General features: G+C 52.8%; 1 protein-coding gene across 1 annotated transcript in view; it reads left to right on the top strand.

The window, feature by feature from the left end:
* The window catches only part of PPL (periplakin), a 27,924-nt gene extending 12,572 nt beyond the window's left edge, over positions 1-15,352 (top strand). Inside the window, exons 6-22 of the mRNA XM_075515087.1 lie at positions 7-48; positions 175-336; positions 798-905; positions 1,438-1,533; positions 2,574-2,696; positions 3,593-3,739; positions 4,590-4,741; positions 5,311-5,408; positions 5,705-5,862; positions 6,802-6,980; positions 7,084-7,222; positions 7,963-8,156; positions 8,737-8,887; positions 9,177-9,260; positions 10,259-10,375; positions 11,065-11,157; positions 11,660-15,352. Of these exons, the coding sequence (XP_075371202.1) occupies positions 7-48; positions 175-336; positions 798-905; positions 1,438-1,533; positions 2,574-2,696; positions 3,593-3,739; positions 4,590-4,741; positions 5,311-5,408; positions 5,705-5,862; positions 6,802-6,980; positions 7,084-7,222; positions 7,963-8,156; positions 8,737-8,887; positions 9,177-9,260; positions 10,259-10,375; positions 11,065-11,157; positions 11,660-14,344 (4,728 nt within the window). The 3' untranslated portion in view covers positions 14,345-15,352. The remainder of the gene's footprint in view (positions 1-6; positions 49-174; positions 337-797; positions 906-1,437; positions 1,534-2,573; positions 2,697-3,592; positions 3,740-4,589; positions 4,742-5,310; positions 5,409-5,704; positions 5,863-6,801; positions 6,981-7,083; positions 7,223-7,962; positions 8,157-8,736; positions 8,888-9,176; positions 9,261-10,258; positions 10,376-11,064; positions 11,158-11,659) is intronic.
* The last annotated feature ends 108 nt before the right edge of the window (positions 15,353-15,460 follow it).

Raw genomic sequence — 15,460 nt, 5'->3', positions numbered from 1 at the left:
TACCAGGAATACACGAGTGACTTCCAAGCCAAATACCAGAAGCTGCTGGTAAGAGACCTCCAAGATCCCGGGGGCAGAGCCCTTTTGCAGGGGTCCCTTGCCAGGGCGGCCAGGCACCCCCACGGGACCCATAAGAGGAGCTTTGGGCTAAGCTCTCCCTCTGACCCTTCCCAGGCCGGGTCCCAGCAGCGGCAGCAGGATCTGAATTCCCTGCAGGACTACATGCAGCGCTGCACCAACAAGCTCTACTGGCTGGATCAGCAGGCGAAGGACAGGACCCATTACGACTGGAGCGACCACAACCTGGACTACCCTAGCCGGCGCCGCCAGTACGAGGTCCGTGCGCACTCGCGTGCTGCCTGGCCCCACGCCGGCTGGGTGCTTCGCAGCAAGGGAGGTGGGCACGGAGCCAGGGGAGTAGGCTGGGGGTTGGATGGGGGCAGGAAATGTCCCTTCCGCTGTGCCTCAGTTTCTCCCACTCCATCATGGAGCACTTTGAGATGTACAGGTGACAGCATATGGATAGTAAGGTTAATCCCTACCTCTTGCTAGAAATAAAGCAATGAGGAAGCTCAGGAGCGTCCTCATTCTCCTCTCCCTTATCTCAGCATTCACTTGGCAAGAGTGGCATCTTTAGCAACATCTGCAAGGGAAGGAAAAGCGAGAGCTGCAGTAGGGGAACATCATGCTTTCTGTCTTGTGGCTGTTCAGGCCCTTTCAGAGTAGCTCAGTCGCAGGACACAGCCAGGGTCACCTCTCTTTGCGTGGGGATCAGTATCTTGCCTCTCTCCATCTAGAATTTCATCCACCGGAAGCTGGAGGAGAAGGAGGAGGCCATCAACAAGCTGCATGCGGATGGCGATCAGCTGCTTGCCCAGAATCACCCCGGGAAGAACGCCATCGAGGTGAGCATCAGGGATGGGCTCCAGCTTCCTCACCTGCTCCAGAGCTCGGGGGACTGGCCCAGCCCTTCTCCAGTGTGGGACCTGGTGCCAACACGACTCGACTCTACTTCCCGGGATGCCAAGTGGGAAGAAGTCTCTTCCACCTGCAAGTGTGTAAACACCATCGGAGGAGCCGAGACAAACCTAAGTAGCTCTTTCCGTCTTCCTCGTTCCTGTGGTGTTTACTCTGTGCCTGCCTACAAAGGATAAATTATGGTGGCAAGTTCCCCCTTTGATGGGAAGATGGACCTAAGGCCACAGGATTTGCCACCTCCTTCCACCTGTCCCCACGCTCCCATTGGAGCATCCCAGCTTTGGACTAGCTCTCCAGTATTCCCATCCGAGCTTTGACCTGAGAGCATCTGGGCGGCTTCAGAGGCAGCCAAGGAGTTGTTTGCTCAAGAGGGAAACGGGTACTTTCTGGTGGGCAGCCCAGGCTCAGCCCTAGCACGGGGCGTCCTGCTAACGCCTGCCTCCCGCCCCTGTGTCGCAGGCTCACATCGAGGCAGTGCACGCCGACTGGAAGGAGTACCTCAACCTGCTGATCTGCGAGGAGAGCCACCTGAAGTTCATGGAGGACTTCCACAAGGTACCAGATCCCCAGGGGCAGGGAGGCACTGTTTGCTCTGCACAGCCCAGAGAGCAGGTGCTGGGTTGCAGGAGACCCCAGCAAACGTACAAGCTCCCGCTGCTCTGGAAACAGGGTAGAAAAGATTTAGTCCTCTAGTCTACAGGGCTTTTAAGGCTAGGAGGACCACTCTGAGCTGATAACACAAGTCATAATTGCTCAAGCACCAAACGCAGTAATTGCTCGGCCAAAGCATAACTTGCAGAAAGCATCTGCTCCAATGCCAAGGTTCAAGAGCCACAGTCCAATGGCGGCATCCTTGCCCGCAGGACAGCGGAGATAGCTCGCAGGGGTACCTCACCCCCAAAACAAGGCATGAGGAGACCTTGCGTGCTCCTCTCGGAAGCAGAACAGGTCCGAGTGGGGAAATTACACCTGCAGAAACCAGAGCTGGCCCCCCAGGGAGCCCCGCACAAGGGCTCAGCGCCCCAGCTGAGCTCAGCAGACAGATGTCTGCTGGATAAACTGCATCCGACAGCCAGGGAGGTTCTGCAGGGGAGCAGGTCAGGCTGGATTCCTTTCCCACAGCCTGGGCGTGTTGACGACGTGATGAGTCTGTTGCCAAAGCTGAACCCTGGTGCCCAGCCCAGGCAGTGCCTTTTGTGGGCACCTGCCAGAATAACTGCCCCAGGGGGTGGTTTATGTGTGGCAGGGCTTGGCTCTGCCTTCTCCTTGGCACTGGCAAGGGAGACACCACGCACCGTTGTGATGCTGTCCAAGTGAAACAAAATTGAGGGCGGGGAAAGGTGCGATTTAACAACTCTGCATGAGAAGACCATGGAATAAGCTTCTCCTGGTTGTCTTTCCCCTAGCTCTGCTGTCCCAAGCATGGGAAGTAGCGATTCCTCACCTTCTTCCACGCACTACTGAGTGCTCAGATGCCCATCATAGCTCCTGGTGGCTGTCCCCACTCTAGGCAGTGCGAAGACCAGGGTGCTGCGGTGGGTCTGCTTCATGTTTCAGCAGGACCCTCTCTCACAAGAGACTTTGCCTTTCTGCAGTTTCAGAAGGACACTAAGGATGCCCAGGAGCTCTTGAAGAAGGTGGATACAGACCTGGACCAAAAATTCAGCCCAGAGTTCAAGGACAGATACCAGCTTGAGTCTCTCCTCCGGGAGCTGGATGTGAGTATTGGCGCAGGCAGGACCGAAGGGGAGGCAGCAGCAGGAGCCACTGTCCCTACGACAGCGATGGAGGGACATCCTTGCCGGAGCAGGCATCTAGCCCAGATTTCAGCATGGCGAGCAGCAAGACCGTGCTGCTGCCTCCCTTTGCCTGGCCTTCACCCGACTCTTCCTTCCCCTCTAGCTAGAGATTGCCTCTCCCATAGCAACGGAATTGCTCACTGGGTTGGTTTTTATTTGTTCTCTCATTGAGTTAGCGCTCATTAAGGGCGGGAGCATAATTAGACCTGCTGCCAGAGGAGGCTGTGGAACTCGCTGTGCTGCTGAGAGCAGGGATGCGAGATTGCCCACTTGGGAAGGGCTGTACTGAGCCCAGCCGCTGGCCCAGCCCAAGCGTGCTGCAGCAGGCCCAGATGATGCACGTGTCCTGGGACAGGTGATAGCTCTTCCCGAGAGCCGTCCCTCTCCTCAACGTTGTGGGATACCCACCTGCACAGCTAGAAGTAGAGCAGCTGATGGAGAGCCTTTTCACAGGGCTCTAATTAGAGCTAATAGCTGGGAATGGGGCTATCCATCAACACGCAGCCAGGCAGACGTGGATCACACACCAGGGAATGCCTGTTACTGCCCGGTGGCTAGTGCCAAGGCATGGCAACTCACGGGCACAGTCCCAGTCCTCAGCCTGGCTGCAAAAGTAGGCAGGAGAGTGCAGGAACACGACGGCTGCAGAGCAGGACCCAGGAGCTGTTTTCACTAGCATAAGCAAAAGCAAAGCTGAAGTCCCTGTCCCAGCAGCATTGGTACAAGCTCCTCCCCAGCCCTTCCCCAGCTGGCAGAGCTCAGGAGCTCGTTCTTCCCCTGCTTCCCTACTGGTTTTTGTCTTTACCCTGTGCTAGGACCAGGAGAAGGCCTTGGACAAGTACGAGGCAGTGGTGAAGTCCCTGCAGGAGCGCAGCCAGCACATCCTGCCCCTGCGGTACCGCCGTGAGATGCCACTCCAGCCCATCCCCGTGGAGGCTCTCTGCGAGTACGAAGGCGAGCAGGTAACATCTCCCTTGTCCCATGAGCAATGCAGAGGTGCTCCTGGGGACCGTCTCCTCGGGGGGCACCGGGGATGGAAGACACACCTGGGGAAGGAGCAGTTTTTGCCAGTGCCCAAGCGGTGATGTCTCCCACAGCGGGGACGAGGCAAAGGTCACGCTCGCCTCGGTGGGAAAGCAGGTTTTGCAGCTGAGGAGGAGGAGTGCAGGAGGGGTCTGGGGGAAAGGCAGCCTCCATCCGCCCTGTGGACAGCGTGCCTATCACACACCCTTTGGGAGGTTGCGACAGCCCAGCTCTGTCGTGTTCCCACGCTCCCTGCGCGGGGACGGTGAAGATGTCTGGGCATGTTTCTGATTGAAGAAACTCACCCCAACATCACCACCGCAGTCCTGGCGGGCACGTCTGCATCCCCCCATCCCCACCATCACGGCATCAGTCGCTGCAGGACCGAGTCGTTGACCGAAGGGATGGGAGCGCAGAGCCGGCAGACAGCAGGCAGGGGCCTGGAGAGGAGTGAGCAGCTCGGGCTGACTCAGCTGCCTTTTTGGAGAGGAAAGCCACAGCACCGCCTGGGAAACGCCTTCTCATCTCTGCCCTAGTGGGAACTTGCTTGCCCTGACTGTTGCAAGAGGAGGCATGGCTTCATACCTGGAGGCTCAGGGGAGGGAGGAGCAGGCACATGAGACTTCTGCGAGCGGCAGACACTTGGATAAGCAAGAGGGCGCAGAGAGAAGGGATTGGGGTTTATGCCAGTCCTGCCGCCCCACAAGCCTGGCTCCCCGGGGCTGCTGGCAGGGAGCAGGGCGGGTGGTGTTTCCTGACCTGCTGCTGTGACTGGTTCCTGTCCCCCAGGGCCAAATAAGCCGAGGAGCTCACTACACCCTGCAGAAGAACAGCGGAGACATTTGGGAAGTGGCAGACGGCTCAGGAAACAAGATCAGCGCCCCGGGGGTCTGCTTCATGATCCCCCCGCCTGACGCAGAAGCAATAGCGCTGGCAGACCAGTACGTGCCCCCCCAGCCTGCCGTACCAGACCCTCCCGCTGCCCCGGCAGCCTTTGCCCTTGCCTTCACCAGCCTCAGGCCGTGCCACCAGCGCTGCACCCGCCATCTGGCAGTGCTGACGGGGGGCTCCTGCCCCGATTCCCGCAGCAAAACTGCGCCTGCTCGAAGCCTCGGGCTTCCTCCAGGAGGGATTCCTGCACCCTCCTGCTCGCACACAAGATCCCACCTGGCAAAGTGGGGCCAGCTCAGAGCCGCCCAGGTCCCCCCTCCTCTGGGGGGCCATTATGGCAGGGGCAGCTGTCCATCCCTCCCTCAGCAGGCAGGTACCCGCCTTTGCTGTCTCTCCCTCGCTCTCACCCCTCCAGCGAAGACACTGCTCTAGCCCTTTGCCAACACGGGGTGAAGGTGCCTCTCCCCCATTTGCTTCATGGCTGCCTCGAGGGGCCAGGTCCTGCAAGTCCCTCCAGAGCCGCACCTCCTTCCTGGAGCGGTGCCGGGATGGGTGGTAGGGTGACGGAGGGGCCGAGGGCCTGACTCTGACCTCGTGCCCACGCTGTCCCGTTTTGCAGAATTGCCGATCACTACGTGACTGTGAAGGAGAAGACGGCCAACTGCAAGAACATCCTCCAGCAGCGCTACGAGGGGCTGAAGGCAGACAGCATTGGAGGTGCGGCTCTGGAAGGGCAGCTTGGAGCTTGCCCCTTCCCAGGCACAAAAAGGCTGCTGTAGCCTTGAACTTAGGTGGTATCCCATCTTAGGGGGGATGTCGCCGAGAGCTTCCCATCTCCTAAGGGTCCTGGGGACAACAGTGTTGGGATGCTTGCAGGGGCAGGGTAGCCAGGCTGCAGTCGCAGCAGGCAGGGCTGTGGGAGCGGAAGGGAATGAGGGTTTTGCACTCACCAGTGGGACTGAGCCTAGACCCAGCTTCCAACCAGCTTTAACCTGGTCCCTGTCGTTATCCAGATGCTGCATCGGTTCAGGGGCGCCAGCTTCTGGCAGGGCTGGAGAAAGTGAACAGTGACCTGGACAAGCAGGAGAAAGCAATAACGGCAAACCTCCGTCCGCCGCTGGAGCAGAGTCGGGCTGTGCAGGACAGCACCGAGCGCTCCAAGGACCTGAAGGTAGGGGGCTGTGGAAGCAGACAGACAGTGCTGTACAGGGGCCGTGCTCCCAGGGGGTCTCCAGGGTGGTCCTCAGTATGCTGGGTGCTGTAAGTGCTGCTCCCCGAGCCCAGGAGCACGCAGGCATGGAGTGATGCTTACAGCTGGCTGCTTCTTCCAGTGGAGATGGGGAGCAGCCCTTTGAGCAGCCTCAGAAGCCAAAAACCTTTGCCCTGCTCCTGGCCCAGCTTGGTCACAGAAAGGTTGAATGGGAAAAAGGTGACGGCTGCAGAGGGTGGGCTGTGAGGAGGAGAGAGGAGCCCTCAAGTCTTGATCCTGCCCCTATTCTGAGCGCAGCAGGGATGTCAACTTTGCCACCACTATCACCAGCTCAGAAAGGAGCAGGAAAACACTTATGGTCCAGGGCACTGTTCCTCGTGGACCTGCTCTGCTTGGCTCTGGTAGTATCCTGCTCCTTTCCTCTCCTTCAGACCCCTAATTAAGCCAGGCTCTGTGCCACAAACCTCCCTTGGTTGAGGAGGAAGTTCAGGTCCTGGTTACATCACCTGCCAAGGGCTGTGTCAAAATCCAAGTGCTACCACAAGTGAAAGCAAATTGCTCCAACTGCCTGCAGCGCTTTGACGTCCAGGCAAGAATTCATCCGTCAGGCTGCAGAGCCCAACGGTCCAGATGAGTCCAGCACGTTTCTGACAGAGCTAGAGCTGGTGGGAACCACTCCCCAGCCAGAGTTTCCTTGCTAAGGGCTAGCTAGCCTGTCCCAGAAGAGATAAAAGTCAACAGAAAATACCCTTTTGTCCCCTTCAGGGCTGAGAGGCACCTGCCATCAAACACAAGCCCTCGGCCCTGACCTCCCTTCTCACACTGGACAGCCAAAGGTCAGCTTCTTTGTAGCCACAAGGTCCTAGTTCAGTTGCCATAAAGGCTTTACTCCTACTGCAGAACATCACCAATGAGGTCCGTCGCATTGAACCTGAGAAAACGAGGAAGATCCAGGAGTGCGAGATCTTCATTGAATCCGTGCCGAACACTGGCAGTGCTACCTTGGTGAAGAACAAGGTGGAGAATACCAACAAGAAGTACGACCGCGTGGTCCAGCTGCTCAGTGCTGCCCAAGAGAAGTAAGTCATGGCTTAAGTCATGGCTTGAGCCTGGCATAACATAGGATCCTGCAGGAGATAGGTGCAGGCGTGCTTAAACACCTTTCCTCTTGTGTCCATACAGAGTTGAGGTGGCCATGCACCTCGAGAGGAGCCTCCAACAAGGCCGAGACCTGCTGTCTACCTACGAGAACAAACTGGTCATAGATGACACAGTACCAGAGGATTTGCGGGTGGTAGACCGTAAGAAAGAAGAGCTCCTGGTGAGTGTTTTCTCCAGCCAGTCTTCTACCCTATTGACATGCTCCACATACAAAACCACTTTCCAAAAGCTGGAGTAATTGCTGCTCAACTCACAAGCTTGAATCAGTTGGTAAAGGGATGACCTCCCCCAGCTGGAGGTGAGACCTCACGTTAACTGCAGTGATCCCCACCTACTTTAAACACAAACCGTTCCCTTCCCCAAACCAGGAATCAAATGCCAGTTGAATACTTGTGATTTGATGAAAGGACTAATGGAGAAGTGAAGGATAAAATGGCCTGGGAAAAGCAATGCAGAGGCCTGATACTTGAAAGAGATGGACTAGCAAGGCTTTGAGAACAGTTATTGCTAGGAAAAGCTACCGACCAAAACTGGCAATCCTTCTGCTATAGAAAGGCCAAGAACTGGCTAGGCCAGAATTTTCTCTCCTTCTTCAGCTTTTCCATCAAGTCCCCAGGTTCAGACTAGCATGCAAAAGCTTTCACAGCTACTTCTAGAGTGGTTGCACTGGCAGGAACCGGGTTTACGGCTTGCATGAGGAGCACCAAACATAGATGGCTCTGCTTACGATGCAAGCCTCTAACTTGCTTTTCTCCACAACCTGTAGCACTACTGCAGCTCAGCCATTCCTTAGCATCCTTTACAGCTCCAGTGCAGTAGCTGGAGTTGATGTGGAACAGTAACAAAAGCCTGGCACGTGTGCAACCCTGGAGAATCCCTCTTCTCCTGCTTTTTCCACAGGCCATGGGCACCGAGCTCCAATCCAAGAGGTTCCTGCTCAATGAAGCAGAGCAGAACTTGCTAAGGACAAAGACGTGCTCCAACACCCTGGCCAGCAAGTTCCAGGAGCACTGCCCCGACATCGAACGGCAGGAAGCCGAGCTCTACAAACTCAACCAGCGCTTCAACAACCTCAGCAAGCAAATCGACCACAGGTGAGACTCTAGGACAGGATCTAGCTAGGACTGGACCAGCCTGGAGAGCTGGGGTATTTACAGTGGAGTTGGAACCACACTGCATCTGGAAGAGGCATAGCGCTGTCATGGGAATGAGCAGTTGCAGAAGGCCATCCAGGGAGGTCTAAGGAGGAAGAGAGAGGTTCCTGGCATGCACTGGCTGGGTAGATCTGGGCAGCCTTTAGGATTAAGTACTCTTGCAACAGCGACAGGAACTTTGGCAAGAGCGACTGCATTGGCTGCCATGGATCATCTGCCTCTGCCTGGATCATGTGAGGTCTTGTACCTTCTTATCTCGCTAAAGGGTTATGTCCACTATTTACCACCCCGCGGTTGCCCTATGACTCCTCTCTTCTCTGATTTCTGCTTACTTTTATACTGACCACATGGCACCAATTCCTGCAGAAGACTCTCCTAGAGAGGAGAGAGTCAGCCAGAGAACAACTCTGGCTCAGATCTGTGTCTTTAGGGAGCAGGGGAAGCAGGGACTGGTTAAGAGGCATTTGCAGAAGACACAAGAGATGTGACAGTACTGAAGCTGAGCTGATTTCCCCTACAGAATGCAGACTCTGCAGAAAGCGAAAAGCGCCTATTCCAACTACCGCACCAACTACGACAAAGTCAACCAGTTCCTGTGCAACATACCTAACTACGAGCCACAGGAGTCTGACAACATCCAGCAAGTGGAAATGAAGCTGAAGAACCAAGCGGTAATTCTTTCAGAGAGCACCCTGGGCTCCACGGGGAGAGGAGAAGGAACAACACTAAAGATAAGGAATAGATAGCTCCTGAACATAAAATAGAAAAATATAAATACTTATTAGCTTTATTTTTTTATGCTATAAGGTCCCACTGTCCTACCTGTGCCTTGTTTACTCGTAGCAGGGCAGCTCAAGATTGTAATTCTCAGTGTTGTAATCTTACTGGCAACCCTCAAAAAGGCTGAATGAAGCGTTTGAATTTTGTGTTCCCTTTGACGTGTATCTCTGTGCATGCCAGGCGCTCCTCAGTGACATTGCAAGCAAGGAACAGGAGGTGCAGAAGGTCTCCACCACAGCTCAGCAATACCAGCAGGCAGTGAAGGTAAGGACTGCAATTCTGCTGGTGGGAGAACTTTTACATAGAATCATACAATCATAGAGTAGTTTGGGTTGGAGGGGACCTTTAAAGGTCATCTAGTCCATCCCCCCTGCCATGAGCAGGGACATCTTCATCTGAGCAGGTTGCTCAGAGCCCCGTCCAACCTGACCTTGACTGTTTCCAGGGATGGGGCATCTACCACCTCTCTGGGCAACCTGGGCCAGTGTCTCACCACCCTCAGCGTAAAAAATTTCTTCCTTCTATTCAGTCTAAATCTCCCCTCTTGTAGTTTAAAACCATGACCCCTTGTCCTATTGCTACAGGCCCTGCTAAAAAGTCTGTCCCCATCTTTCTTACAAGCTCTCTTTAAGTATTGAAAGGCTGCAATGAGGTCTCCCCGGAGCCTCCTCTTCTCCAGGCTGAACCACCCCAACTCTCTCAGCCTGTCCTCATAGGAGAGGTGTTCCACCCTCTGATCATTTTCGTGGCCCTCCTCTGGACCCGCTCCAACAGGTCCATGTCTTTCCTGTGCTGAGGACCCCAGAGCTGGATGCAGCACTGCAGGGGGGGTCTCACCAGAGCAGAGTAGAGGGGGAGAATCACCTACATCCTACAAGGAGCCACCTAAAGCAAGCCTAGTGCCCTTGCTCAGTCAACCGATGAGCTAAAACCAGGTTATATCTGCTCTGACGTTGACATCATGTGGCCATTAGCATGGCAACTGGCTCAGATTTATTGTCTGTGAAAGGAAGGTTTCCACTCCAAGCCCAGCATCAATAAGACAACTGGAAGGTCAGCACATGCCTGCAGCCGTGCTGTTACGGTCACAGGGCAGTACCTGCTGGGAGGTCCTGCCAACAGTGCTCTGGGTCCTGCCGTCCTCAGCAGCTCACCCAAAACACAGGTCAAGGGAAGAAGTCATTAAAGCCAGGGTTTAGGAGGGACCTGCGCACGAAGGGGACCGAGAAATCTCACTTTCCTCCGGGGACTTCTTCCCACAGGACTATGAGTTGGAAGCTGAGAAGCTACGGTCCATCCTCGACCTAGAGAACGGCCGGAACGGGTACATGAGCAAGAAGCCCAGGCTCCAGTCTCCAGCTGCGAAAGTGAAAGAGGAGGTAAATAAGGGGTAGCCTATAGAGAGCTAAAGCAGATGACAGCTTATGGGACCAAGGGGGATTTTGCAAAGACTTATATTTACTGTCGGTGACCTTGGTCCCAGAGGGGACTGCAGGGGAGGGCAGAGAATCAGGGGAGGAAGGGATTTTTTATCATTCTTAATCCAACAAGTTTTTTGGGCTGCGCTAGCTGGAATGAGAGGGGGAAAACGCTGGATTTAGCACTTTCTGAAAGGGGAAAGAGGGGAGAAAAGCCAAAAACCTGAAAGTTTTTCCTCTCTCCAGACTTTCAAACAGAGAGTGAGATTTAACCACTGAAGGCCTCATGCTAGATAGAAATTCTTACAGCGAGAGCAGGCCACAAGCTACATATTTATGCAGGATCTGTTTGCTACCTGCCTCAAACTCATCCTACATATCGAGGCAGACAGAAGTGTCCACCCGGTTCTTCCTCGTCTGCATCTATTTTTGTGTATCTTGAGTAGGAAACATACAGTACAACCATGAAAGCATGCGTGCACGAGAATCACTCTTCCTCCCACAAAGCTTGGTGGATCACCACTGTAGGTGGTTTTTAGAAGAGCACCCAGGGTTACCTCTTTAGGGCCTGGCCATTGTTTCTACGCAGCAAGTCTTGACCAAGCACCCCTGGTTCCATCACCTTTTCTCAATGCATTTTTGTTCTGTAGGAAGCTGTTCTGGCAGCCAAGTTCACCGAAGTAAATGCTGTGAACAAACAGAGGCTGCAGAATCTGGAGTTCGCTCAGAGCCTCCTGCGGCAGGTAAGCGATCACCAGGAGCAATGCGATGCTGAAAGGACAGTCGTGTAAATAATATACGTGTGCCTTTGCTATTACAAGTTGAACTGGAAACAAATCTAGCTAGTGTTTCATACTCCCCAAATCATTCATCAGCAGACGCTTAAATCAGATAGACAACCCCTCTGTGTTTCCTGGTCTCATCTCCCACTTGCCCTAGGAAGCTCCACATAATTTTTAACACTTCTTTTGCCAAACCCATGCCAGAATTAGCATTCCTCATGGCTAAAAGCTTTGTTTTGACAGCAACAGGCATCGCAGAAAGCATTTCTCAGGCTGGGAATCCACAGAGCAGTTCAAGAGCAGCCTGTTTGCAAATAGCCCCTGTTCAGCGTTTGCAATAGGCAACCTCCATTAACCAAGGTCAACATCCTCCTGTTGTTTTGTCACAGGAGGCACTGAAAATAAGCACCAAAAGTATGATTATTTGGGGTTTTCTGACTACACATTCTTTTTTCAACAACAGCAGCCAGAGGTTCAAGTGACACAAGACTTCGTCCAGACCAAAAAATCCATAAGGCCCGTGGAAGAAGTCTGGAAGTTGAAGAAAGAGCTTGAGGATGAGACTCAGCGTCGGCAACAGCTAGAAGCGGAGATCAAAGCCATTCAGAACAATATCATCCACCTGCAAAACCAGAAGCCCCAAGAAACCGTTGTTAAGAAAGAACTGCTGAAGAAAGTGCCTGACCCTCAGCTGGAGGAGAGCTTCCACAAACTGCAGCAAAACCTAGCAGAAGAGCAGCGCAAGAACCAGGTGCTCCAGGATGAGCTGGAGGCTCTCAAAATCAGGCTGCGTGTTTTGGAGCACGAGAAGAGAGAAGGAGGGCAGGAGTATATAGTGAAAGAGGTACTGCGTATTGAACAAGATAAGGCTCAAGCTGATGAAATCCTGAAGCTCAAAGAAGAATTGGAAGAGCTCAGGAGGCAGGAAGGAACCAGAGAGAATGAAGTCATCCTTTTACGCCAACAAATTGCTGTGCTGTCCAGCGAGAAGAACAAAGAGCAGGAGAAGGTAACGGAGAAGGAGGTGCTGAAGCTGCAGAACGATCCCCAGCTGGAGATGGAATTCCAGATGTTGCAAGAGCACAGGCAGAGGGAGAGCGCCCTTCGGCAGAAGCATGAGGAAGAGCTCAGCTTCCTCCAGGACAAGCTCAAACGCCTTGAGAAGGAACGAGCCCTTGCCGAGGGCAAAATTACCGTCAAGGAGGTGCTGAAGGTAGAGAAAGACTTAGCCATTGAGAGAGAGGTGAATGAGCTCCGGCGCCAGTACGAAGATGAGAAGTCCAAGGGTCGTTCCAACGAGCGGGAAAAGGCTGAGCTGCTCAGGAAGATCCAGCTGCTGGAGGAAGAGAATGCCAAGGTGGTTGTCCAGGAGAAAGTGCGTGAGATTGTGCGCCCAGATCCCAAGGCTGAAAATGAAGTTGCCAACCTTCGTTTGGAGCTGGTAGAGCAGGAGAGGAGATACCGAGGTGGTGACGAACAGCTGAAGAGCTGCCAGAATGAGTTGGCTGCTCTGAGGAACAGAGGGCCACTGGTAGAAGTCAAAGAAGTCATTAAGGAGGTCATTAAGTACAAGAATGATCCAGAAACTGAAAAGGAGCTACAGCGACTCCGGGAGGAAATCATAGAGAGGACAGCAGTAATTGAAAGAGCTGACCTTGAGATCTACCAGCTGAAACAAGAGATACAAACTTTGAAAGATACCAAACCTCAAGTGCATACGAAGGAAGTTGTTCAAGAAATTCTGCAGTTTCGGGAAGACCCCAAGACTAGAGAGGAGGTAGAGTCTCTGAGAGTGCAGCTAGCAGATGAACAAATGAAACACATTGACCTGGAGAGGGAGCGGCTGCTCCAAGAAGAGAAAGTAAGACAGAAGGAGGAAGAACTTTCCCAGGTGAAGGAGAAAGTGGTCCAACAGGAAGTAGTGAAGTATGAGCAAGATCCTGCCTTGAAAGCTGAAGTCAACTCCTTCTCTCAGAGCATTGAGAGTGAGCTGAAGCAAATTGATTGCCTCCGTGAAGAACTCCGCAAGCTGCAGAGGAGGCGGTCTGAGCTAGAGCGTCAGCTAGAAGAACTTGAGAAAGAGAGACAGGCCCGCAGAGAGGCTGAACTGGAGGTGCAGAGGCTGAAGATTAGGTTGAATGAGTTGGAAGAACAGGAGAGGGAGACAACAGAACGAGTGACTGTGAAACAGAAAGTGATCCTTCAGCAAGATCCCCAGCAAGAGAAGGAGCACTCCCTCCTCAAGCTGGAGCTAGAAGAAGAGAAGCACCGGAGACAAGTCTTGCAAACTGAACTAGAAGCCCTCAGAAAGAAGCTCCTTTCTTTGGAGAAGATGGAGGTCAAAGAGAAAGTGGTCTTTTCAGAGAGCGTCCAAGTGGACAAAGGAGACACGGAGTACGAGATTCAAAAGCTGAAGAGCAATCTGGAGGAAGAAAGTAGGCGTAAGAGGGAGCTAGATGCAGATATCAACCGCCTCGAAACCAGGCTGTCCGAGGTGGAATTCAACAACTCCAAGTCATCAAAGGAGCTAGACTTATTAAGGGAGGAAAACCACAAACTACACCTTGAGAAACAGAACCTGCTGATGGAAACAAGGAGACTGCAGTCAGAGATTGAACTCACAACAACAGAAGCTCAGGATTTGAGAAACATGACCCACGTGGACAGCGGAATAAACCTGGACTCCAGATTCCAAGCTTTGGAAAGAGAGTTAGATGATCTGAAGCAGTTATCCAGAGAAAAAGACGCAGAGATTGAACAACTCCAGAATCGCCTCAAGACAGTGGCTATCAAGAGGGAACAAAGAGAGAACCACCTGAGGCGCTCCATTGTGGTCATTGACCCCGATACAGGAAAAGAAATGTCTCCTGAGGAAGCTCATGTGTTTGGCCTCATTGAGTGGAGCCTGTTTGTCAAACTGAAGAGTCAGGAATGTGACTGGGAGGAGATCTCAATAAAGGGTCCCAATGGGGAATCATCTGTGATCCTCGACAGAAAGTCTGGTAGAGAGTTCTCAATTGAGGACGCCTTGAAGAGCGGAAGGCTAACCATGGCTCAGTACAACAGTTACCTCAACAAGGAGATGTCGATCCAGGAGTTGGCAGTCTTGGTGTCCGGAAGTAATTACACAGCGCTCCCTCCACTTTAGAAACTTTTTCTTAAGAGCAGCTAGTCAGAGCTGCACCACTTGTTAGACTACCAGATCACTGCAAATCCTTGCCCTCCTTTGCGTCTTCCAAAATGCTAGAGCCTCTGCCCCAGCCATGCTACGAAGCCACACTGCTTGCTGTCATACACTGCAGAAAAGCACCACCAGTAGTGGAAAACGCATTTGTCAGGACTACAGCAAAACTTTCTCCCCCTCTTCATCCCTACCTAATCACTCAACCTAACAAAAACCAAGACAAAGCCTTAGGACAGTGAAGTACCTGAAGTCCAAAGACTCAGTAGAACCTGCAGTTTGCTCAACATATACTCACGTAGTCGCGTAAAAAGCTGTATACAGCAGTCATTAGAGAGACTGAAGGTCAAGATGACTCCGAGGTGACCAGCAGGAGCTGGTTACGTCAGCTGCGTGTTGGTAAGCCAGACAGTTTCATCGTGGACAACTGACTAAATGATGGATTGTCCTCTGAGAAAACCAGCTCTGTAAAAACAAAGGTGTGCTACATCTCAATTCAGTATCACCACATCAATACCTAAACACCATCATTTTGTTCACCTACGTGCCTAAGCTGCTGGGGAAGAGTGAAGCAGATATAATTTGATGGCGTCAGCTGTAGATCCAGGAGGAGCATTCACACACCACAGAGGTCACCAAGAAGTACGTGAAGAGATGGCAGTATTGCCAAGCACAAGAGGGTAGTGTAAAGCATGCAACTGTAACCAAACGCAGAGTGCCTTCGAAACACAGTTAGCTTACCTCATGGTTAAAAGCCTGGTATTTTACTGGAGGGAGTTACATGCAGCTACACGTTTCATTTACTTGTGTAAGGGAATGGGAAATAGAGGGGAATTCTATTTATAGTACAAAATAAAAATGCAGTGGTTCCAATCAGAAGTTTGTTTTCTTTATTAATTATGGCAGTGTCTTCATCTTTGGCTTTACAGAAAGATGCCATTTCAGAGTCAAAGTTAAAAAAAATAAGACTGTTCGTTTTAGCTGTTGACTCTTTTCCAAGAGGGAAATTGCTGGAGCAGCATTAGAGCTGGGACTAATTAGCAGCATTAGATGGGAGTAAACTGCACTAACAAATGGGACTGC

The sequence above is a fragment of the Mycteria americana genome, chromosome 12, assembly GCF_035582795.1.
Source record: "Mycteria americana isolate JAX WOST 10 ecotype Jacksonville Zoo and Gardens chromosome 12, USCA_MyAme_1.0, whole genome shotgun sequence".
Classification (NCBI taxonomy): Eukaryota; Metazoa; Chordata; class Aves; order Ciconiiformes; family Ciconiidae; genus Mycteria; species Mycteria americana.
Note: the sequence above shows the minus strand (reverse complement) of the source record. Positions and strands in the feature narration are given on the sequence as shown.